General features: G+C 44.3%; 1 protein-coding gene across 1 annotated transcript; it reads right to left on the bottom strand.

The window, feature by feature from the left end:
- Positions 1-24,560: 24,560 nt before the first annotated feature.
- On the bottom strand, positions 24,561-25,352 carry LOC147454660 (uncharacterized). The gene has a single exon (XM_086517397.1). The coding sequence runs from the start codon at positions 25,208-25,210 to the stop codon at positions 24,767-24,769; it is 444 nt and encodes a 147-aa protein (XP_086373523.1). The 5' UTR covers positions 25,211-25,352; the 3' UTR covers positions 24,561-24,766.
- Positions 25,353-25,586: the final 234 nt, after the last annotated feature.

Below are 25,586 nucleotides of genomic sequence, written 5' to 3' on the forward strand. Positions count from 1 at the left end.
TGGGCGCCCATACTTAGCCAACTAACTCCTTGAATATTCCAGTTAAAGTGCGCCTGTCATCGGCGATCACCCTTACCCTGTTCCTATTGGTCCGACAAGCCCGGTACCTGACTCTAAATAATACAACGTTTATAGATCATAGGGTGTCCTTGTGCTGTGAGGGTTAACAAGCGAGAAAGAACCTAATGCCCAGGATAAGAGATAAAACTCACTATTTGATGCTTGTAAAAGCAGAGGATTGTGTGAAAGATCAAATATCAGGGAAATTCTCAGAAAATCGAAAAGAACGAACGTGAGAAGAAATAAAACAGGAAAGAAAAGCTAGGGCTGAAACAAAATCACAAAAATCTGAAAAAAAAACAAAAAAAGAACCAACAAAAGACCAAGAGTGGACCAAATTGGAGCGTAAACAGAAATAACAAGAACTGAAACGGTCTTTGAGGGAGATATGGACTACTGAAGAGGATAGTGATGGTAAAGGGGAGTCAGAAAAGGGAAACATGAACGTACCACCTCACTATTAGAAATTTACTATCCAAGATAGAAAGATCATCATGACACCACCAATCCGGGAGAGAACCAGCCAAGAATCTTACGATGGGCCTGAAAATGCAAAAAGAATAGACCTCGCAGAACCAGGTGAAAAGCCTCAGCCTGTCTATACAGCTAATGATTTAGAGCCTGGGGAGGAAGCACAGCTAACACAACTTCTCATGAAGTATAAAGATGTGTTCGCTTGGTCCTATAAAGATCTCAAAGGAGTTGATCCATTGATATGCCAACATACAATTCCTTTAAAATCGGATGCAAAACCTAGCAAACAACGTCCTTATACATATAATGACACATTTGCCAAATGAATCAAAGAAGAGATTGATAAGCTGATGGACGCAGAGTTCATCTATGAAATTGAACATACAGATTGGGTTTCACCCATTGTGGTAGTTCCCAAGAAGAATGGAAAACGGCGAGTGTGTGTAAACCTCAAAAAGGTGAATGCGGCAACCATACGGGATAATTATCCCTTGCCAATTACGGAACATGTCCTTGAGCGAGTGGCCGGGAAACGGGCTTATTCCTTTCTGGATGGGTTTTCAGGGTACAACCAATTGGCAATAGCAAGGGAGGATCAACACAAAACAGCTTTTGCCACAAAATGGGGGATTTATGCATATCGAGTTATGCCATTTGGCTTAACAAATGCACCAGACACTTTCCAGAGGTTAATGACTCACGCTTTCAAGGAATACCTAAGAATATTCTTAGAAATTTACATGGATGACCTGTGTGTGCACTCTCTTCTGAGAGAGCAACATATTGACCATTTGCAAAAAGTCTTTGAAAAGTGCAGAACATATCGAATCTGCCTAAACCCGGAAAAGTGTGTATTTATGGTTAAGCAAGGACGAATCTTAGGACACATTGTCTCAAGAAACGGCATAATTACAGACCTGGACAAAGTCAAAGTCATTGTAGACCTGCCCAAGCCTACTAATGCAAAACAAGTACAATCCTTTATGGGGCACTGTGGATATTATTGAAGATTCATCTGCATGTATGCGGTCATCGCACAACCTCTGTATCGTTTGCTAGTCAATTTCGAATGGACCAATTAGTGTGAGACTTCATTCCAAAGGCTGAAAGAAAACCTTATATCCGCACCTGTGCTAAAGGCACCAGATTGGGACAAGATATTCCATGTGCACATTGATGCTTCAGCATATGCCATTGGAAGCATTCTAGCTCAACATGGAGACGGAACAATGGATTTTCCAGTTTTCTATGCCAGCCGACACTTAAACAGTGCAGAAAAGAACTACACAACCACCGAAAGGGAAGGGTTAGGAATGATTTATGCTGTAAAGAAATTTCGGCATTATTTGCTTGCAAACAAATTTGTGTTCTTCACGGATCATCAAGCTCTTTTATACCTAGTAAATAAACCTTGCAATACAGGGAGAATCGTATGCTGGTTTATTATATTTCTAGAATTTGACTTCACAGTGGTGGTCAAAAAGGAGAAAACTCATCTGCAAGCTGATCATCTTTCAAGAATACACAACGGGGAAGCTCCTCAAGGGGTAGATGATGACATACCAGATGCTTATCTTTTCAACATTGAAATGGTACCCAAATGGTCTCATGAAATAGTTAGCATTATCTCCTTTGGAAGTGAGTTTGATAATACAGGATGGAGATCCAAACAGCGAACAATTCGACAAACAAAAAACTTTCAGTTGTTAGCAGGACGGCTGTATCATCTTGAATCTGACCTAATCCTATGATTATGTATAAATCCGGAAGAATTAGAGTGCTACCTGGAAGAGGCTCATGTCCAGGGTTGTGCATTTCATTGTTCGATAGTGAAAACACACCAGAGGCTGAAACAATTAGGGGTTTATTGGCCAACTATGTATGCGGATACACATTCTTATGTTACCAATTGTATAGTATGTAGTGCCAAACGACCAGTGGATCACGCAACTTTGTTTCTGGTGAACATAGCACCTGCATGGAGTCAATATATCATTGACTTCCTAACCACCAGAACGTTCCCTGAGAACACTACAAGAGCACGGGAGAAATCTATAGAGCTGGAAGCTCGTGACTTTCAGCTAATTGGAAATCAACTCTATAAACAGGGAAAGGACAACCAACTTAGAATCTATGCAAGTGAAAGCGAATACCTGCTGATTCTAGAACATGCACATAGCGGAGTAAGTGGAGGCCATTTTTCGGGCGATAAGACGGCAAAAATTGTCTTAACCGCAGGAATTTGGTGGCCTACATAGCAAATGGATGCCGAGGAGTTTGTCAAACGTTGTGATGCATGTCAACGCACCAAGGTACCAATCAAAAGAGATGAGATGCCGTTAAGGCCAATGATGGGGGCAAGGGCATTTGCAAAGTGGGGCATTGATTTTGTAGGACCTATATCACCCCCTGCATATCGCACCCATACCCAATATATCATTGTGGCTACGGACTATCTCACAAAGTGGGTCGAAGCCAAAGCCACACAAAAAGCCGATGCACACACCATGGCTCAATTTTTGTATGAGCATATTTTTTTACGTTACGGGTTACCAATAGAAATTGTCAGTGACCGTGGAACACACTTCCTCAATGAAGTCATTGAATATCTACTAGAGGATTTCATGGTCATACATAGAAAATCAGCACCATACCATCCACAGGCCAATGGGCAAGCGGAGGCCACAAATAAAACACTATGCACGGTTCTCACTAAAATAGTGTCACATTCAAGGAACGATTGGGATCAGCAGCTACACTCAACACTATGGGCATACAGGGTAGCTTACAAAACCTCAATAGGAACAACACCATACAACATGGTGTTTGGGCTAAATGCTATACTACCCATAGAGTTTTTAATCCCAACTCTACGAGTAGCAACAAGCTTGGAATGGACAGGGCATGAACTCTCTTCACGAATTAATGATCTTGAAAAGCTAGATGAACTCCGCTTACGAGCTGTCGCTTTGATCTATGCTAAAAAGAGAAGACAAAAGGAATTTTTTGACAAACATGTGCGTACCAAAAAGTTTAAAACAGGTGATTACGTACTTGTTTATACCTTGAAGCAACATGCCAAGAAACTTAAAAAGCGAGGGATGGGACCATTTGTGATTCATGATCTATCACAAAGGGGGGCTGTCAAGCTTGCTACATTAGCAGGTGAAGAAATGCCAAACTGGATTAGTGGGTGTCGACTAAGGAGATATCACCTACCACTCACACAGGAGATACTCCAACAAATTCATCAAGGAAAGCAAAGAATGAAGGAAAAAGAGAGAGTACGGGAAGAAGCTCAAACCGAAGCACAAGAACGCATTGCAAAAAGACGACTTCTACGACAACAACAACAAAGTAAACCACCATTGAGAATCAATGCCATTCAACTGATGAACTTGGAGGATGAAACAGTAGAGCCAATAATTACAGTCAAAGTGGGCAACAATCAAGTTGAATCAACAGCCTTGCTCGATTCGGGTGCTCAAGCAAATTTGATCTCTTACGGATTATACCAACAGCTCCAAGTCACAGATCAACTTCATCCTACTCCCCAAGTGCTGGAAAGTAGCACATCACATCCATTGGAAACATTAGGGTGGATTATATTGCATGTACAATTACATCAATATATTTACCCACACAAATTCTATGTGGTGACAGATGAAAGCACACAACAACCAATGATGCTAGGGCAACCTTGGCAAAAAGCATACAATGTCCAAATAGACTGGAAAGCACAGGCGGTCAAAATCCAGCACGAACACGAACAGCAGGTGATAGCTTTTGCTCAACAGGACCATCAGAATCAAAGGCAAGCCATGCAATCACTGGAAACAAATACAAAAGAGCAAATACCCTCAAAGCTCAACATGAAACCTGAAACTAACAACCAGGTAAAGGCCAACCATGCTAATCACCGACTACACTGCAAAAATATAGGCTACCAAAACAAGCTAAACAAGTATGGATGCGGAAGGATAGAAAGGCCATGGCCGGAAAAACACTATGTCATAATCGGATTCCAACACAGCAGACGGTGCAACCCAAAACCAAGGTAACCAAGCAGATATGGATTCCAAAAAAAATGCTTAGCCAAAACCCAAATGACACTCACATTTGGATACCAAAGCAAAAGACAAAGGAAATACCTACGATACACGCAACAATGGAAAGCAGACATCTGCAGGTCAATCGAGAGAACAGATATAAGTGGGTGCCGATGACAGACAAACCAGTGGCAAACAAGAAAGTGCCAAACCATCTACAAAAGTTGGCAGCACCAAACTACCAATGGAAAGCCAAGGCCATAAGGCCCATAACTATCACATCCCAACCGATTCTATCCTCACAAACAACTACAACTCCAGCAACAGTGTCGGCAAAGCAGTTGCCTCTGGCCAAAAAGACCATTAAACAAAGAGCAGTAGAGTTACAGCTGCTACTTGCCAAGAAAACAGGAAACCTCGACGGCGAATGCCAATAAGCATCTTGCTTATTCCCTTCTCTTGCACAGCATTAATTTTTCCATGCATTGACCGAGTATGCATAAAATAGGGCCACATTAATCGGCCAGGCATTAGCACGACTTTTTCAACCTATGCATGACACATACTCTGAGGCGAGCCTTGTCGTCCGGGAGGACTCTGACTAGGAGGGGGGGAGGCATTCTCAATGCGGAACCAATAACAGAAACAGCAAAAAAGGGCATGATTTTCGACTATTTTTAGGGTTGACGTTTGATTGCAAATTTTTTTGGAGTAACCCAAGTATATATGCCCTTATACAGCATGAAGCTACAGGTAAATGGGGCCAAACGCCAAATCAAGCCCCTAGGTGTGTGTATATAAGTAGAAATAGCCATTTTTTCAGGCAAAATACTGGTAAAACGGAGAAATCCGGCCATAAAAATTGCATGTGAGTGTATATAATGTGTTGCGGTGATGTTTGTGATCTATTATGAATTTTGGGGATTTTCTGGGTTTGATTTGCTATTTTCCTTTTAATTTTGCTAATTTTCGGCAGAAAAACTTCAAAAATACAAAAAGTAGGTGAAAAACAGTCGTAATGAAAAACAAAAAATATGGGGATGACCAGTGACTAAAAGACAACCTATGGTACAGTGGGGGTGCAATTATGAGACTGGAGCGGAAAGCATGTTTTGGCCAGTTTTTGACCGAAATGACAAATTTCTGGTAAACAGAGCAAATGGAGTCCAAATCAAGAAAATTTTGAGCCTAAACCGCATCTTGCAGAAAGATAGGAACACATGTCAAATTTCACGAAAAATGGTTCGGGGACCTCCATTATAAGAATTTTTCACCCCATTTTTAGCTCATTCTCACTATTGACCTTGTGGGGAGAGCTTTTGCCACCTAGAGCGGATCGATCTTCCAGCAGCTTCTACAATGCGCACGGCTACCCGACCAACTCCAGACATGAGAGGTAAGCTCACCACCTTGAGCTTTTGGCGCATGTTTGTCATTCTGTCGCGAGAACTAGCATAGAAGTCACACACAAAGCGGGCGGTAGAGACCTGCAAGTAGAAACGGTGGCCTAACGGCTAACCCAAAAGCAACAAGACTTCATCAGCAGCTTACCCTAGTCTAGGAGACCAGTCCTGGATAGCCAAAGGCAGTGGGAAACCATCGGGAAAAACCCTACTTCCCAGAAACCCGCAAGAGGCCACCAAATGGGAAATCGGCGAAACCAAAATTTATGGGTAGGAGCATATCGACATGCTCGACAAGTCCATATCACCCGCATGACCAAAAAGTGACCCGAAGCGTCACTAAACCTCAGAAACGGCATCAGACAGACAAAGCGTCAAAATGCACTTGCGGCCAAACCACAAGTCCGTTTGCCACCAAACTTCACGAGCGGCTTTCCTAGACCATCAACAACCAAGTCCTATGGTGGTGGACCACCACAAATCATCAAAGGTATGTAAACGTGGCCACGGGTGCTTCTAGAGCGACAAATTGCCAAATGAAGCTCCGATGAAGCCGAAGTCAACAAAAACCATACGGCAAGGATCCCCAAGGGATTGGGAAGCTATGGAGGCCAACATCGAGGAATTTCATCGCCAAAAAGCACTCCAAAAGTCTGAAAACGGCTCGGAGGCTCTGAAGTCCACACAGGGAGTTATACTCTATCCATTTGACTTTTTTGTTGAAATTAGGCTCAAAAGGGACTTAGGGGGGCAAAGGGCAAGCACTGAGAGTACTAACAAAGGAAAAATCACCAGGAGACATCCTACGCGTAGGATGTCTCAAGGGCATTTTTGGGCACGAAACCCAACAATTCTTGTCATGCACATGTTCTGAATAATATTTACAAGCCCTACACCAAGTTTCATCACATTTGGATGAGATTGGACCTCATATGCATGGAAAAACGCAAAGTTAGGGCATAAAGGCACTAATGGGCCATTGACCTACCAAATCTTGTCCAAATCTCATAAAACTTGCACAACACATTCACATACACATCAGCTAACTTTCTGTGAGGTCTGGGAGTTAAAATGAGGAATTAAACATCCTACGCGTAGGATGTCTAATTGACCTTCTGGGCATGAAGGAGAAGTTTTGTCATTTCAGAATCAATTACCTCATCAACAAGAGCCCATATGTCAAGCTTGAAGCCCTTCTAAACACTTTTGACCCCCAACACCTTCAAGATACACTTTTTGAGCCCATAAACACCTCACAAAGCCCTACAGGCATCAAATATTATCCAAATGCAAATCCAAGAACATGGCTATGATCCATAGGTCAAGGACAACCCACAGATCAAGTTTCATGCAATTCTGATGAAAAAGACATCCTACGCATAGGATGTCTTAAGCTTAGATTTAGCCTTCTGTGCAAGAAATGACATCATAGGAGATATTACCATGATGCATTGAGCCCATATACCAAGTTTCAACCCATTTGGACATCAATTGCTTCCCATGATGGACAATCTACCCAAATTGTGACCTAAAGCCTAAATCAGCCCAAAAATCCACTTTTTGACATCCAAATTCAAATCCAAGCTTATAACCATGTTCCATGAGCCTTACACTACCTACATGACAAGTATGAACCAGTTCTGAAGAAAAAGAAATCCTACGCGTAGGATGTCTAGATGGATTTATTTTTTTTTTGGTCAAATTTGCACTGTGAGCACATGCACAGCTTCACAAGTTCCTTTTAAGCTAAAATTTCAATTTTCAAGTCATTTGGATAAGTAAAACTCAGTTTAGCAACTGATATGGAAAAAAACGATAACTTTGGATTGCTGAGTGCAGCAGGATCTATGGCAGCCTCGAAGTCACCGGCAAAGAAGAAGAGAATGACAATCAAAGACTATCTGGATGAGGTGGAACCATTTGTCATTCCAGAGGGAACATTAAAGCCCACAAGCACCTGGATACAGGAAGATCTAATAGAGTCAAACGACCTAAAGATCTACCAGGGTGTGTTCAAGGACAATGACGACAATGTAATAGAGCTGCCAATGCTGCCAAGAGAGCTCAATGAATTTGTCCGAAGCAAAATGGTCGGCTACTTGGAGAAAATTGACCTCCATAACTATTTCGAAGCAATCCCAGCAGGGGTGGACGTCAAAAGAGTATGGGAGTTTGTAACCAACATTAAAGAAGATGGAGTGGCCAAGGTGACAGATTTGCACGGCAAACCCAACACAGAGATCATTATCACGGAAAGGGTTGTAGCCCATGCACTAGATCTCTCCAATCAGGGAGACAGTGTGACAAAGAGAAGGGATGAAGTAAAGGTGTACAAAGAGAAAAAGGCTAATTACACTTTTGAAGACATCGCCAACCCAAAGGTGGCAATCATGAGCCAATTGTACAACCAGTACTTCCACATGTGCACGAAGAGGCCGCAGAAGTACAGAATGCTGCCAGGTGCAATTTCCACAACATTTACTTGGGCAATGACGAAAGGCACCCCAAAGATAATCAATTATGCGGCATACATACATGACAGCCTGGTGAAGATGGGAAACAAAAAGCCAACCTACATAGTGCCAGGAGAAATGATAACCAAGGTAGTTTATGCAACACTACACGCCAAGGGAAGGTGGCGTGACCCCCCATCTCAGAATGACTGGCTCAGGGTAAAGGAAGACAAAGAAGATGAGCCACACAGAGCACCAAGGGTGGCTACAAGATTGAAGAGACGACTAGAGCCAGTGGAAGAGGAGAAACCTGAGCAGAAGAAAGGAAAAAAAGAATCTACTCAAGTGCCGGCCAAAGAGACTCGGTCACAAAAAGCAGCTAGACTCGAGAGGCTGATGGAGAGTTTCCGAGCAGAAAGAGCCCTCAAGGGCGATTTAAACGAATTATGGAAGCCATCCCTCGAGTCTATGTCCGGATCCTCAAGAAGAGTGCAGAGGGACCGCTTCGAAGACTACATCAAGAATTTCGAGATTCTTGATGCCGCATCGGAAAACATTCCCCACATCCCTTTCACCGAGGAAGAAGTGGAGCAGATACGGCAGACGTTGCTAGATGAACAAGAAATCCAGGAAAGGGAAAGAAAGACTAAAGCAGATAGAGATTTTAAGGGCAAACCTACAGCTTTACCAGATAGCCCTAAACCTAGCCCACAGCCATCACCACCTCCTAATAGCCCGCCACCAGAAGATAGGGAGGCTGGAGACAATCAAGAAGAACACCAGGATGAAGAGCAAGAGCAAAAGCCAGAGTCTGAGCCCAAAGAAGAGGCCAAGCCTGCATCTGAGCAAAAAGAGCTTGAGGAAGCATATTATGCATTTCTGGACTTGCTAGCTGCAAGCTATACAAGAGAAGAAGCCGCCACAGTCGCATTCGACTTGGCAAGGACAGGAAGTAAAGAACAGATGCCAGGCATCCGGCTAGTTGAACTTAAGGAAATTGCTACCGACACGGTAGACCTACACCCGCCCTCGAATGATTGGGATGTGGTGATGATAATGCTAGTTGGAATAAGGGCACAATCTGTGGCATCAGACGAAGAATTGATAACTCTAAAGGCCACTGAAGTAAAGACCAAGATGGAAAGAGATCTACTGTAGGCAAAAAGCCAAGGACACAAAGAAAGAGAAGCTGACCTCCAGGCCAGCCTGGCCATTGCTCTACAAAACTGCCAAGCAAAGGAAGAAGCAAATGAGGCAGCGGCAAAAAGATTGCAAGCAGTTGAAGAAGAGTGCCCGCAACTCAGCAAGTCATTGCGAGATGCAGAAAAAGAAAGGGATAATCTGACACTCCAGCTAGCAGAGGAAAAGAAAGAAGTAGAGGCCTTGAGGAATGCTAAGGAAAAGGCAGAAATAGAACAAGAAGCAAGCCTGGATGAAGTCCTTGAGCTCAAGGACCAATTAAAAGTAAAAGATCAAACCATCTAGAGGCTGAGAGCATCACCTGCGAAAGTTAGAGCTACAAGCTCAACTCAAGTTATTTCGGAGAGTCAAATGTATGAAGAGCAGATGCAAGAACTCCAAAGGGAGTTGACTCTTGAGAAGAAGCAGAGGGTGATCATGGTTGAAGGTTCTATCGCAATGCAAACCAGATTGGAGGACAGCCAGAAAGCCCTACAAGAAGAATTGGAGAGCATGAAGATAAAGCTCGAGGAGGCTGAAAAGGTAAATGCTGAACTCAATGACCTCCTTGTGACTATGGGCGGAGAAGCCGAAGCGGAGAAGCAGACACTCCTCAAGCAAATAAAGGAGTTGAAAGGCTGGCAACAAGCAGAAGCAGAGAGCTCAGGGCCAGCTGCGAATGAGGGCATCGACCTCGACAATGTGGCAGATCTTGTGGACACACCCATGCCAGAGGAAAGCATAGCAGGCTCCTCTCAAGAACCCCAGGATCTAACACAAGAAGAGGAGGAAAAATTGCGAAAAGCAATAGAGGCAGAGCTCAGAGAAAGCACAAAAGAAGCCTTGGAATGGGAAGAGAGGGTTTTCAAATCAATGACAATTCAGAAAATCGATGCCAGCAATCTCAGGCGTGAATGGCTACAACCCTCTCTCCCATATCCATTGCTTAAATATGAAGCGGCAACAATAAACCAGCGGATCAGAGAAGAGCCAACGGTCCCTCTCACACCTCGAGGCCAGAAGGAGTAAGGCTGATAGTGGATTCTCAGCCCAAGTGGAGGAAGGCTTGGCTTACGAAGTACCCGCAGTATCTAATACACTTGGTAGAAGCACCTAAACACATCAGAGACAACCTCAGCTTCTGCCCTCTACCAAGGGTTAGGACGTGGAAAGCACACGAAATCTTACAAAGAAGCCAACCCACTTGGCTGAACTACCCAAAGCTGCCAGGCGTGAAGGCAGGTGAGAGAATAAGTGTACAATACATGGTGAAAACCCTAACGGGCACCATAAAGTTGTTCACTGGCTCACCTGACCTTACATGCATCATGATGAGAAAGATCTGCAAAACCATCCTAGCAGTGTTTGAAACCTTCAAGCCAGGACAGGTGACTGACAACATATTTTTCTTCCAGGACACATACAGATGTGCTTATGATATGTCAGGTTAGCCTTCCAAGGAGGTGATACATGCGTTATATCAAATAATCATGTTTCTCCCATCCTATCACCTCCAAGCGTTTGAAGAAGCTTTCTACACGGGGTTCTTTACCATGCATACAGACATCTTTGGACCAACAATGCTAAATCTACATGCACGGTACAAATCACTGCTAAAGATGCGGGAGACCATAAGGTGAAGCAAAAGATCAAGGCCATGTCGGGGACGACATGAACAAGGAGGGAGGGGATGTTAGAAGCTGGACACACCCCACGACATCTAACTACTCTGCAGATTATTATTTTTTGTAATTAGTCATTCATTGAGGAAAACCCGATTTTTCACCTTGTAAATAGTGGGACTTACAGAAGTTTCCAGATTGTATCCCAGTTTTGATAGTTAGATGGAGTAGATGGATGATTTTGAAACTTTAGGGTTTGAGAAGTTGTAAGGTATATATATCACTTTTTGACCTTAATGAAAAACCTTTTGTCATTTTAAACAAGTTTAAGTTTTGTGAGTGAGCGTACTGTTTACGTGAGAGAGAGTGTGAGCTTTGTCTTGACGCTACATGTGCTACAGTGGTCGGAATCGAGTGCGGAGGAGTGCAGCGTGTTGCCCCCGACTAGAGCTACAAGCCGATACCAACATTGCGCGCGTACGGTCCGGATTTGGGAGCTCCTTCTACGAGCTTCATCAGTAGTTTGGGTGAGCATACGTTGTCCGATTTTGCATTGCAGAATATCCACGCGTTCACATTGAGTAGAACTACACATTAGGCACTTCAGATTTTGGAAACGAAGACCTGCAAATTTCGGCCAGACATCCTACGTGTTTCTGCACCGGGTGTTTTGGGTCATGATTTTGGTTCACAAACCTTAGGGAGAGTGGCCTATAGGTATTAGTAGGGTCTCCTTCAAGTTCTGTGGTGTTTCAAAAGTGTTTGATAGGTATTCGGCTCTAGCAAGCGTTGTAGGAAGCATCCTCTTTTGTTCTCTGGAAGACTGTGACTTAGAAAATTGGTAGGGACCTCTGTAGGAATTAGTTAGGAGTCGGTCGAGTGTAGGTTGACACCTTATGCTTGCTTCCACGCGCCTGTGGGTCAAGCTTCGTCCTTAGCTGACATTACTTGTTAGGTGAGTTCTCGCTGTGCTGACGTCCGTCACGGCGTATCCGTCCAACAGAAAGTCTTGTATTCTTTCCTTGGCTAGAGCATCTGCCTCCTGATTTTCTGTCCTGGGGACATGAAATAATTGCACTGCTTCAAATTTCCTTAAAAGATCCTTAACTTGGCGTAGTTGACCAAGTAAAAATTGATTTTTACAAACCCAAGTGCAGTTTATCTACTTTATTAAAAGCAAAGCATCCCCAAACACATTTAGGCGCTGAATCCCTTGCAAAATACATTGTTTTAACCCAAGAATTAAAGTTGCATACTCTACTTTGTTGTTGGAGTGGGAGTGTAATAGCTGCCCGATGGAGAATACCCTTTCCTATTGCTCATTGAAAATGACGATGCCAGCTGCAAACTGGTCCACTGTTCTCTTGTATGCTCCATCAAAGAAAAGAAGTGAGCTCTTTCTAGCTTAGGACTTTCTACCATTGGTGTCTCTTCTTTTGCTTCCGTATTGACCTTCAACTTCTTCTCATAGTGGCGATGCGTAAGAATACCCGCTAAACTAGCCCTGGTGGAGTTTTCTACTTGCATGGTGTAGTCAAACTCTTGTAACCTAACTAGACATTTAGAGATCCTAGATGAGACATCCATGTGTCGCATTACATACGGAAAGACCTCCTCCATTGTCAGAATTACAAAGGGTCTAGGCACTAGATAGGAGCGGAACTTTGTGGTAGCAAACATTAGTGCGAGTACCATGTGTTCTACTGCGGTGAATCCCTATTATGATGGGGTCATGACACAACTAGAGAAGTAAATAAGACGCATGAAAGAAGTTTGGGGGTCCTTTTGCATTAGTACAGCTCCGAGTGTATCACTTCCTACACTAGGGTTCACATAGAATGGCTCGTCCGATTTGGGGGGTGAAATAGTGGGAAACGTGGCTAGGATTTGCTTTACCTCAGTAAATTGCTGCTCATTTTCCTCACTCCATGAGAAGACATCCCTCTGGGTGACTTGTTGTAGAGGGAGAACCACTTGAGATAGCAAGTGAATGAACCTGCTTAAGTATCTTACCTTTTGAAGGAAAGAAACCAGCTGCTTAGCTATGGTGGGTGATGACAAAGATATGAGAGCTTGGATCTTGCTAGGGTCAGCCTCATTCCCTTTTGCTGAAATTACATGGCCAAGGAGAGTGACTTTGCTTTCACCAATGTGACACTTATCCACGTTGAGTTGGCCACCCAAGGTTTGCAGCCTGGTCAGGCCATCATAGACTTTGCTCAAATGGAGGGAGCATGAACTATAGATGCAAAAGTCATCAAAACATGTCTTGACGTTCCAAAGTATGCTTGGAAGACAAAGGTCACATAGCGCTGGAATGTGGCCAGAGAGTTGGTGAGGCCAAAAGGCATCACTCTGTAAGCAAAGCATCCCCAAGGTGTTATGAAGGTTGTCTTTTTCTAATCTTCTTCCGCAATGCTAATCTGAAAGTATCGTGAGTAGCCATCACATACTGTGTAGCGCTCATGACCTGCCACTTCATTGAGGATTTCATCTTGGAATGGGAGGGGAAAGTGATCCCTCTTTGTGGCTGCATTGATAGGTTTATAGTCCACACAGACTCTCCACTTGCCATTTTTCTTTGGTGTGACTACTACTGGAGAGACCCATTCTGAGTCTTCGACGAGGCAGATGAAACCTACTTGCAGCAAACTCCTCACTTCTTTGAGTAGTGCCTCTTGTTGGATTACCCCAAGTCTTCTGAGCTTTTGCACTACGGGTTTACTTCCTTCTTTGAGTTTTATGTGGTGTTGTACTACTGTGATTCTTGTGATCTTATCATAACCATCAATGAACAATGTAGTGAAGTTACCTAGCATGGAGACATATTCCTTCCTCTCTTCATCGATTAACTCATTGGAGAGCATCCAATGTAGCTTACTTGTATCCTCTAAGGATTGCGTACCTGATGATTCCTCTCGGTTTGTCGAGGGTGCTTCAGATTGTGTCAATCTTTTTGGGTCTTTAAGGATGACCCCCATCACTTCGATGCTACTGTCACTCTCTTCAGTTGTTGTTGTCTCTTCTCCTGAGGTGGACGAATAGTCACTGGTGGACTCATCTTCTGAAGCCTCCAAGATCGTGTTGCGTTGCTTCCCAGTCCTCATGTCATAGAATATGGACTTCCCTTTAGCGTCCTTCATCTGAATCATTCTGGTACTCCAGTCTTACTTAGATATCATAGCCATGAACCAGGGTCTCCCAAGAATGATAGGGTAGCCCTCCCCTTTGTGTGGCATGACAAAAATGTGCACCTCCACTTCTGTATTAAATGCCTTTACTTTGACCGCATTCACAATGCCTATGCATTTCACTCTTACATTATTTGCCATTTTGGCTCGGCAGGGTATTGGCCTACTCACCTCTAGGCCTAGATGGTGCATCATTTTTTCACTCATGACTCATATTTGCGCACCACCATCTATGTAGAAGTTTGAGATTTGTTGCCCCTTGATGTGGGCATCCATAGTTGGTAGGATGTCGTCGAGATCCCTCCCAGAGATAGCTCCAGCTATCCTTGGTCTTGATTTTCTTGTACTTACCATCTTCGTCCATTGCCTCCTCATTCTTGGTGCAAGGTGGAGTAATTGGGGCCAAGTTATCTTTGGGCCCTGCATCAGCACATCCTGAACTAAGTCGTATGGTTTAGCATACTCACCTAGTGAAAAATCCACGATGTCTATCTTCCGTCGCGGTTTAGCTTCTTGCTTGCTAGACTCGCCTAAGTTCCTTTCATTTTCTCCTCTTTTTGAGAGGCTTCGTGCCTGGCACGCTTCATTCCCATGGCATCTACCTCTTCTACTTTTGCTTTCCCTTTGTGCTTCTCTCGAACTGATTCTTCTACCTTTGCTTTTCCTTTAGCTTCCAAGCTATAACACTTATTGCTTGGTTTACAGCAGGTGGTGGGGGTAGCGGTGGAATAAGAGGTGGTGGTGGTGGTGGTTGTTGTACAGGTGGTCGAAGGATTTGGACCGGTGGAATCGGCCCTGGTTGCCTGGGTGGTGGTGGTCTTTCCCTTGGCGGAGAGATCTGGTTCTGTCTCCCTCCTCTATTGAAATTATGCCTTCTTGGATGTGGGCGGTAGTACATGCCATGGCCGTCTTCCCCACAATTATAGCAGTGGTACTCTTGGTTTTGCCTTCATTGTCCTCTTCCTTGTTCTGGATTTCTGACAAGTGCATGCCCTTGCTGCACCAAATGCACGGATAAACTCTCGAGTTGGGTAGTGATGCGACTCAGCAGGTCTTGCTGCTCTTCTGATGCCTCTTGTGGTTGGGCTCTATGAATGGTTGTTGCAGTCACTGGGGTTAGTCGGACTGAGCTCGATTCCTCTAACTCGTTGACTCTTGCTTGCATGCACAACTCTTGTCTTTAAGGCGGGCTACTTCTACTGCCAACTCATATGTTGCAGGAAACCTTCCCTTCACCTTCTCCTTAAGCGGCGACCACAGGCCAGCAATGAAACGGTCCTTCTTCAAGAAATTAGGTGCTCCTTCGCCTTCCTCCAGTGAAGCAACCCATCTCTCCCACAAATCCACAAACTTGTCCTCGTACGTGGCATACTCTATCAGATTTCCCTGCTTTAATTCCATCAGTAGCCATAGCTTCTCCGAGGTTGTGCCTCCACCAAACCTCTTCACAAAGTCATCACATAATACATCCCATGCATTTTTGGTAGCTTGGGGCAAGGCATTGTACCAAGACTTAGCCTCTACTTTCATCAGTAGAGGAAAAATTTGTACCCGTAATGCGTTGTCATCCTTGTTGGAAACCACACAAGCGATGTCGAAATCATCCAGAAATCCGGTGGTGATGTCTTCTCCCTTCTTTCCACTGAACATGGGGAAAGAAACACTTGCCATGGTAGTGACTTAGAAAATTACAAACTTTTTTTTTTTTTTTTTAAAGATTAATGACAGTAGCGGCTCATAACGGCTTTTTACAGGGTTGGGCGGATAAATTAAAACAGGATAAAGATGGAAATATTGAAGGAGTAGTGGTAATCCAATATGGGGAGAATGATAGGGTTTGGGGAGCTAAGGATTTCTCCTAGCACCGCACCACTGAACAAATACACAATCTTCTGTTGGTAGAAGATTTTTCTATCTACATAAATATTCACATGCATATGTTGCAGAAATCTAAACGAGAACGATGTTGGCCCGTTTTCCATCATGCACAGAGGGTGGAGCACTTACTTATACTCTACTGTGCCGATGTTGATGAGTCGGCACATCCATAGGAGGTCGTCGCCTTTCATAGGCTCTACTTTTCCTGTGTCGCTCAGCACGTACGAGGTGATGGCGACACGTCTGACTACTCCTAACCTTTTGGCTAGTAGCAACTGCAGATAGTTATCGTAGTCGGCGCGTTGCATGAACGCCACTCCATTCAGCTGTAATTTGTCTCTAGCCCACTGGGTTTCACCCGTAGTGGAGAGATTCTTCAGGATGAGCTGTACGGGGAGAGGAGGAAGACCCTCTACCCGTCTTCCAAAACAACAAGAGCAGTAGCCGAACCACTCTTCCTTAGGGCATGGGAACCTTCTTACCACTTCTACTTCAGGATTGTTGAACTGGACTGGCAGGACTCGCATGCGTCGTGCGAATCGATAGGCGACCTTCCGCCGCTTAGCCTCGGATGACCTTCTCTTTGGCAAGCTCGGTACGACCCGGCTTTCCGAACTTGAAGCACTCGCGTGGCCGGATGCTTCTTCCTTTGGGGTCATGTGTTTCCAGACTGGCTTAGCCTTTCCTTATCTTTGGCTCAAGCAACCCCTTTAGGCCATTTTGGAGTAGAGGTTATACCTTTGATTGCAGTTTCCTTAGGGAAGAGAGGCCTTACCGTTTTCTTTCCTCCTTTGATATGGACGACCTCCTCGCGGTGAATGTCAATGTAGACGATTTCAGCCCCTTCGCTGCCTTCGTTGATGGCACTCATTGACAGTGTGTTTTGGTTGACAGCAGTGATAGCACTTCATAGGCCTCCCACCTGATGCTCTCAATTTGTGGTTAGAACAAGCAACACGAGATGAGGAGAATACCTACTGACGACACTACAGCCTGACAGTAGTACTTCAATGAAGGCGGCTAGTGCCTCCTTAGTCTCCTCCTCTTCCGTCCTCCGGTTAGAGAATTCTTTCAGCCATTCGTCCATGATTGATGAGGTGTGTTGCTTTCAACATTGTAAAATGAAGGTTTCTTAGAAGCCCTCCTCAGTGGGGCACCAAATGACGAGCGCAAAGCGCAACACGGACCCCGACGGCCTCTAAAACGCTCGGAGCCGATGCACGCCGCAAGCCGGTCACAGTGAAGCGAATAGGGGGGCACCACCTAGCTTTGAGCGGCTAGGACGCAGACAACGGTGATAAAAAATATCACGAATTCTACACACACACACACACACACAGAGAGAGAGGGAGAGAAGAGACAGGTGATGAAAACCCTCGGGGGTGTGAGGGAGAGTTATTCTCTTGCAATATTTACATCAACCTTATTTCCAGCGAGGTGGCAAATCATGGTGATAGAGAGATAGAGGGAGAAATAGTGAGCCTACTTGGTGCGTTCTCTAGAGATGACTCACCAACATGAGAACCTTACTAACAAGAGTGTGTGTGCATCGACCATTGTACTCGAGATGTAGACATAGCTCCTTTACATAGTACAAATTCCCAAAGAAAATTGCTACCCTAAGTCCCCTCTCTTGTGATGCAAATGTTGCCAATTCCTCCAACCAAAATACTACCAAGTGCTGACCTCTGATGAACTTGCCCCCCCACGATAGTGACCTCTCAGTGCCTTTTTATAGGTGCTGGCTGCTTTAAATTAGGGTAATGTGGCTTGATTAGGGTAATCTAATCAGGGGAAACAAAGTAAGGCGGTGGGCCCTGGGTGGTTGACGCTTTCTTTGTCTTGGGAAATATTATAAGGAAAACCTCTAGGTGGGCCTTTGTGACCATCACCTAGAGAGATGAGAATTTACAAATTTTGGATTTTTTACAAGGTTTGATTTGAAACTGGAAAAAAATGACAACAACCTACAGGTTTTACTGAAGAGGGCATCGCGGACGCGATGCCAGTGAATGGCAGCCTCGGTGGTGCGTCGGTGTAGCGCATTCATCCCTTTCGGGGTCGGTCGGGGCATGCCTTCGGTGCCTTTGCTTGTTTTGGTGTTCGCGGCGCGAGAAAGAGAGAGAGAGTTTTGGGCTGCTGTGGACGACACAAAGAGCGTGGGAGGGAGGGAGAGTGTTGGTGAGGATAAAAGTTAGGGAGAGAGAGAGAGTGTGCGTATGCAGCTGTGGGCGATACAGAGAGTGCGCGAGGGAGGGAGAGAGGGTGATAGGCCCGGGTGGCCTGTAGCCGACAGAGGGCGAGACGGGGGGGGGTATAGTATAGTCAACGGAAAAAGGGAGGGGGGTTTGTAGTTGTAGAGAGAGAGAGAGAGAGAGAGAGAGAGAGAGAGAGAGAGAGAGAGAGAGAGAGAGAATTTCTTATGGCGGGTTCCCACCGTGGAGGAGAGAGAGTGAGAGAGAGTCTGTGAGTGAGGGGGAAAAGATAGGGAAGAGGTTATGTGGAGGGGAGTGAAGAGAGAGAGAGAGAGAGAGAGAGAGAGAGAGAAAATTTCTTATGGCGGGTTCCCACCGTGGAGGAGAGAGAGTGAGAGAGAGTCTGTGAGTGAGGGAGAAAAGATAGGGAAGAGGTTATGTGGAGGGGAGTGAATAGAGAGAGAGAGAGAGAGAGAGAGAGAGAGAGAGAGAGAGATTCTCTTCTATGCCCACGGGGCTACTCACCCAAAGGGAGAGGGAGTGAGAGCTAATTCGGGAAGGGGAGGGAGGGGGGGGGGGAGATAGAGGAGGATAGGGCGGTGTTTTGCCGGTGGGAAGAAAACGGGGGTGGGAGGAGAGTGAAGCCGAGGGGGTGTGGACGAGAGGGAACAGGGAGGGGTATAGGCTACGTGGCCCGCCGGGGCTGGGATATGGACGAGCGAAGAGAGAGAGAGAGAGAGAGAGAGAGAGAGAGAGAGAGAATATTTACAAAATTGGCGGCCCACTAGAGGGGGTGTGATAGTGGTATCTCGTTTTATGCGTCCATTGGGCCCGGTGATGCAACGGCAGAGTAAGTGAGAGAGAGTGTGTTGGTGGAGCCGAGCAGTAGGAGAGAGAGAACCCTGTCTTCTGGCAATAATGGAAAGATGTGGTCGAATTGGTGGCACCCCACCAGTGGTTAAGCATAGAGAGGTGGTGAATGTTAAAAAAACCTTTTTTTTTTCCTCTTGGTAATATGCTCTTCCCTTTTTGGGGTTTGGTTCTCGCGATCGCGGTTTTGAAAACCGGCCGTCAATAATAGAAAGCAAATTTCACAAAATGCACTTCCTTTAGGTTGTATTATATCCATGATGGAGGCTTTGTATGTTTAATATCCTTTAACATCTTACTATATACGAAGCACCTTAACATTTTCAAGGAAGGAGAGACTTTCCATGTGTCCAATTCTGCTTCATTTCAAAGAGAACCTTTAAAAAACATTGAAAATGTAAAAATGAAGCGTAAGTATTTCTTACTATATATGAAGCACCTTAAAATTTTCAAAGAAAAAGGACCCTCCACGTGGATGGGAGAAAATGAAAAGACTTGAGGGAGTCTTGGCACTGAAAAGTCAAGAAGACATGCTTACTCTATCTAAATTTATAATACTTAAGCCTATAGTGTTTGGGAAGCCTTTGGGAGGCCATTTCACTCCGGCCCTCAATTTCAAGGCTCACCACCACTAACAACTTTTATTTTTGAAAATCATTTGAAGGGTGGCTTTCCTTTACATTTTGAAGGCCATAAAGAATTTTTCTCCATGTGTTGCACGGACCTTTTATGTTGAAAATGATTTTTGATCTCGATGCTCGAAGTTCAAAAGCTAAATCTCTTTGTGTGTGTGTGTGTGTGTGTGTGTGTGTGTGAGAGAGAGAGAGAGAAAGATAGAGAGAAAGAGAGACCCATTCTCTCGATGTGTGTGAATATAAGAGACAAAGTTAACGTGCCATTCCTCGAGGTGTTGGCGCATTGCACGAAGGATTCCCATATTTGCATTGCATTAATGAAGTACATTGAGCTCGACAATTTGGCGATAGGAATCCAACAATTTGTTATGGATGTTGTGCACGCATTGTGTGTGTGTGTGTGTGTGTGTGTGTGTGTGTGTGTGTGTGTGAGAGAGAGAGAGAGAGAGAGAGAGAATGCATGTGTAAGTGAGTGAGAGATAGAGGGAGCACCATTCAGTACAGCCTGTGTAAGTGAGTATGTGTGTGTCTATGAGAAAGAGAGAGAGAGAGAGAGAGAGAGAGAGAGAGAGAGAGGGCTTTCACACTGGCACTAGAGAGAGAGGAGAGGGAGAATAAGCATTGGTTTTACAATCAGCAACAATCGACAAAGCGATAATCGACAAAATCCACAATCAAGAATCAAAAATAAAAGATCCACATCGACATCTACAAAATTGAGAATTGACAAAATTAAGAGGACGCAATTTGGAAAGTTCAATCCAACAAATCCAAGGCAGAAGACGTGCAAGGCCAAGGTAGGAGTAAACCTCAAAAAACACCAAAGGTGGATGACAGGAGGGAACTCTGACATTCTTAGCAATTTTTGAAGGATTTTACGCTAGATTTTTTGAGCTTTGTCAGCACTCTCGCCTTTGGGTTGACTTGGAATTCAAAGGTGAATCTCAAAAGTTGTAAGTGGGATTGCATTAAATTTAGGTTTTCTCGAGCGTTTAAAGGTAAATTAGAATTTTTTAGGCAACTCTCAAAATCTGTAAGGGGGGTTACACTAAATCGAGTTGAGGCATAGTTGTTTCTCCTAAACACTTAGAAAACTTGCATACGAGAAATTTTAGGGGCAACTTGAATATATTTGAAGGCTTTTACACACAATTTCTCTATACTTTATAGGTTTCCTCACCTTAAATCTATAATTTAGAGATAAATTTCAAAATCTACAGGCAGGATTACATTAAATTGATTTTTTTTCAAGCATTTAGCTATACCATACCTTTTTTCAAACATGATAGAGACAAATTTACTATATTTGAAGGTTTTTGCACCAAGCTTCTCTGCACTTTGTAGATTCTCTAAACCTTAATCTATGTTCTCTAACCTTTGTAGTTTTTTAAAAAAATGCTCTTAAGAGCTTGATTTGAATTAACTCAAAAAGCATACATGCAGACCTTGGCATATCCTTTGCACAGGGGTCTCCAACCAATACAACATATGCACACCATGACCCAAAACATACCCGAACATTTTGGCAAGTACACTATATTTCTATCAAGGACCTATCTTCTTCTTCTCGGCAAACCGCTTCCTCCTACTTAATAAAATTCATTCTCAATTAGAGATAAATCTCAAAGATTTTAGATGCAATTATACTAAATCTAAGTTTTTTCCTCGAATTGTTGTGGGTGTCCTAACATTCAAATTAAATCTTACAAGTGTGTTGCCCTTCCTATGGGTGGGTTGGGGGGGAGAGAGAGAGAGAGAGAGAGAGAGAGAGAGAGAGAGAGAGAGACCCTTTTCTTGGCACCCAATCCACTCTCTTTCTTTCTAAAACCTTGGTCTCCCTCTCCCCCCTCCAAGCCCTTTCCTTATGTCACGTGACAAGGGCCTCCAAGGCGCATCACATGGGAAAACTTGTAGGTGGGATTATACTAAACCTAGATCTCTCTTGAGCACTGAGGTACACAATAGATTTTTGCTATTATTCAATAGTCCATTATCTATACTCTTTATAATGGAGTTTCAAAAATTATAGGAAGGAGAGGGCCTCCACACGTTTTTTTGTTGATTTGCATAGCATGTTGGATCAATGCCGAAATTGAATTGTTGGGTCCCTGTTGGGTCGTCGTCCTTACCATAGACACCTTAAAGAACCCTTGAAAATTGAGTAAGTAGTTCAAATTCTATGCGATTCCACCCTTTTCCATTGACCTTCAATAGTCAAAATTGTACGCTTGACAACATGTTATCAGTCTGCATGTGTGTGTGTGTGTGTGTGTGTGTGTGTGTGTGTGTGTGTGTGTGTGTGTGTGTGTGTGTGAGAGAGAGAGAGAGAGAGCACGTAGATTGGCAAATCACCTTTTTTTTTACAGTGCAGATTGTAGTTGTCAAAATTGTTTGTTTGTGTGTGTGTGTGTGTGTGTGTGTGTGTGTGTGTGTGTGTGTGTGTGTGTGTGTGTGTGTGTGTGTGTGAGAGAGAGAGAGAGAGAGAGAGAGAGAGAGAGAGAGAGCTCTGCCACTAGCAAGTGGACAGAGAAAGAGAAAGAGTGAGGTGGGTACCAAGACCAATACCAATACCTTGATCAGGATAGCTACTAATGATCATGTAAAGGCAAACAAGAGACAAACATTGTCCATTGGTGGGGAGTTCTTGGTAGTAGAAGATGGATGCTCAAGGCAATAGGTGTACATGAATTTACTTGAGCCACTAAGAGTTTGTTTTGGTAGCAAGAGAGTAAAGAGATAATGGCTTAGGTGGGAGCAGTTGTAGCCACAACTCGGACAGACTCTATATGTGTGTGTGTGTGTGTGTGTGTGTGTGTGTGTGTGTGTGTGAGAGAGAGAGAGAGAGAGAGAGAGAAAGAGAGAAGTAGGAGCCCATTCCATTGTCCAAACTTAGGGGACACATTCGTCTCCATACTCTCTCTCTCACCCCCCCACAGTAGCAATGGCACTTCCCTGTACATTAGAGCGCTATGGGGGCTGACATATTGAGAGATATTTATATGCAGGTTATGATGGTGATGTAGTAATTGAAGCAAAAAGTTAAAATGGGTCATTTTCTTGCAATGGTGAATACAAAAAGACATTAATTGGGGATGCAAGGATGTATAGTATCTTAGCATTGGATGCATTTGGGCTTCTTCTATGGCTAGCAATGTTGTTTTAGCTTCTAGGAGCCATTGCTGCTGACTACTTTATGGAGAAGTTGTAGATGTTTTACATCTATCCCTAGGCATGTGTGTGTGCGCGTGTGCGTGCGTGCGTGTGTGTGTGTGTGTGTGTGTGTGTGTGTGTGTGTGTGTGTGTGTGTGTGAGAGAGAGAGAACTTAATTTTAAACAACATAGGAACATTAAAAAAAGGGACATTGGTGTGTGTGTGTGTGTGTGTGTGTGTGTGTGTGTGTGTGTGTGTGAGAGAGAGAGAGAGAGAGAGAGAGAGAGAGGCAATATTGTTATCTTCCTAGAGTGATTCCAAGGACTAAAGTTTCATTCTCCTCACATGTGCGCGCGTGCGCACGCTTGTGTGTCTGTGTGTGTGTGTGTGTGTGTGTGTGTGTGTGTGTGTGTGTGAGAGAGAGAGAGAGAGAGAGAGAGAGAGAGAGAGAGAGAGATCCGATAACCATGCTTTTCTTGGTTGCGGCGGCAACGCGCGGGTCACATACTAGTTTACAAAGTAAATGCCAATATGAGGATTCTACTCTCTCATGAACTGACAATCCTCTTAGTTGGAAAACATCGACACGAGCAAACTTTATTTTTACTCAGACTTCAATTTATTGGTGGAGCGAGCTGCGAGAGCATTGGTCGGGAAAAAATCTAATTTAACCTAAAGAGCATAGCATAATCAGTTGTGTCTTTGTGATATAACCCTGAGGTTGAGTGTTCGGAGCTCATGACCTACGCTCGATGGGTGTTACCTTCTTTACTCCATGGTATGGCCCCTTTGGGTGTAATGTGAACATCAATGTCCGCTTGTGAATACTCATATATGTATAAGTTTTTCCTACTGCCCTTCCCCGCGTTGTGAACATCAATCTTCTTTACTAGGGAATTCATTCGGTATGGCCCCTTGTGGGTGTAATGTGAACATCAATGTCCAGTTGTGAATACAGATATGTATAAGTTTTTCCTACTACCCTTCCCTGGGTTGATGGTAAAATCCAAAGAATGTGATTCACGTGAGAAAGCCTACAAAAATTGGAGGAAAATAGTCCAAATCAACACAATGAATTTTCTTCCAAAAAAGTCCTACATGAAACCTAGAAGGATGTCTTTTCAAGCATGAGGTGGGACTCGCATGGATATCGTCTCAGGAACCGCACGCTAAGGGGCTATCCATGGAAAAGGCCTCTAACTAAGAGTGGAAATTTTCAATTGAGGCCAATTCTACAGTGAAATATTTGTCGATTTTCAATCAATTATCAAAGGTTATTGTTTGTCTTTGCAAGAGATGAGAGCCCTGTCAGGCTACCACTTTTAAAAAATGAACCCTCAAGATATACAAAGGTGAGCCTTCCAAGATGCTTTTCTTAACAATTGCACTCAATGCCCAAGTGGAGTACATTCTGCTGAAAGCACCCATAAAATTTAATACAAAAAACAAACTCCCATCCACTTTTGTCTGCCTCTGTGTCTGGTCAGTGGTGCCTCCATGCACATATGCCATCTTCTTCTTCACCCCCCCTCCCCCACTCTCTCTCTCTCTCTCTCTCTCTCTCTCTCTCTCTCTAGTCTCTCATTGCTGTCAGAGAAAAATGTAGCTACCTTCTGTTTTGCTGGGAATGCTGAAGCAGAAATTTACCCATTGCCATAGCCATAGCCATATACGCAGCAAGCCCTTGCTCACATGGAGAGGCTTGCAGGCATGGTGCTTCGGCAAGCGTGCATCCGGCCTCTGCAAACTCTTCATCCGCTTGCGAACCCGCCCTCGATTCCACCTTGCCTTCCTCCTTCGCATCACAAGAGGCCACGACCGTTCCAGTAAACGGCAGGCTTTCTTCCTGACATGGCTGGCACACAGCACAAAGAAGAAAAGCCCACAAGCCTGCTCCTGCTTGCCCATTGCGAGCAAGACGGAAGCCCATGAAGGATGCCGAAGTCCACATGGACTCACCCCCGATACACCTGATGGGATTCATGCGCAGTCGCAGAAAGCTTTCAAGAGGATCGACGAACTGCATGCAAAGTCGAGCTGCAGTCCGCATACCTCCAGCGCCCGATTGGGATTAGCAAATCACAACTCTATGATGTCATGTTTGCCGGGCCGAAGCTCCGAAGATGGAGAGGCGTATTCCGATCCGCTGTCAGCGGCATCGTCGACACACTCATTATCGTCATCGTCGAGGTCATCATCAAGCGCAGGTAGTTTTCACAGAGTATCTGGATCATGGAGGCTTAGAGAGGCTTGTGCCAAAGTTGTGAGCGGAAGCCCGTCTATATGTGAGCTTGTTGCAGGAAATCAATTTCTGGTTCACCTCTCTGCTGCCCCGATTTCCAGCACTGCCCCTACTCGCAGCTCTAATGGTGGGCTTGTATCCACAGAGAAGCACAGTAGTTCGGAGCTTAATCCATCAATGGGTG

The sequence above is a fragment of the Adiantum capillus-veneris genome, chromosome 7 (assembly GCF_014529385.1).
Source record: "Adiantum capillus-veneris isolate H3 chromosome 7, ASM1452938v2, whole genome shotgun sequence".
NCBI classification, from domain to species: domain Eukaryota; kingdom Viridiplantae; phylum Streptophyta; class Polypodiopsida; order Polypodiales; family Pteridaceae; genus Adiantum; species Adiantum capillus-veneris.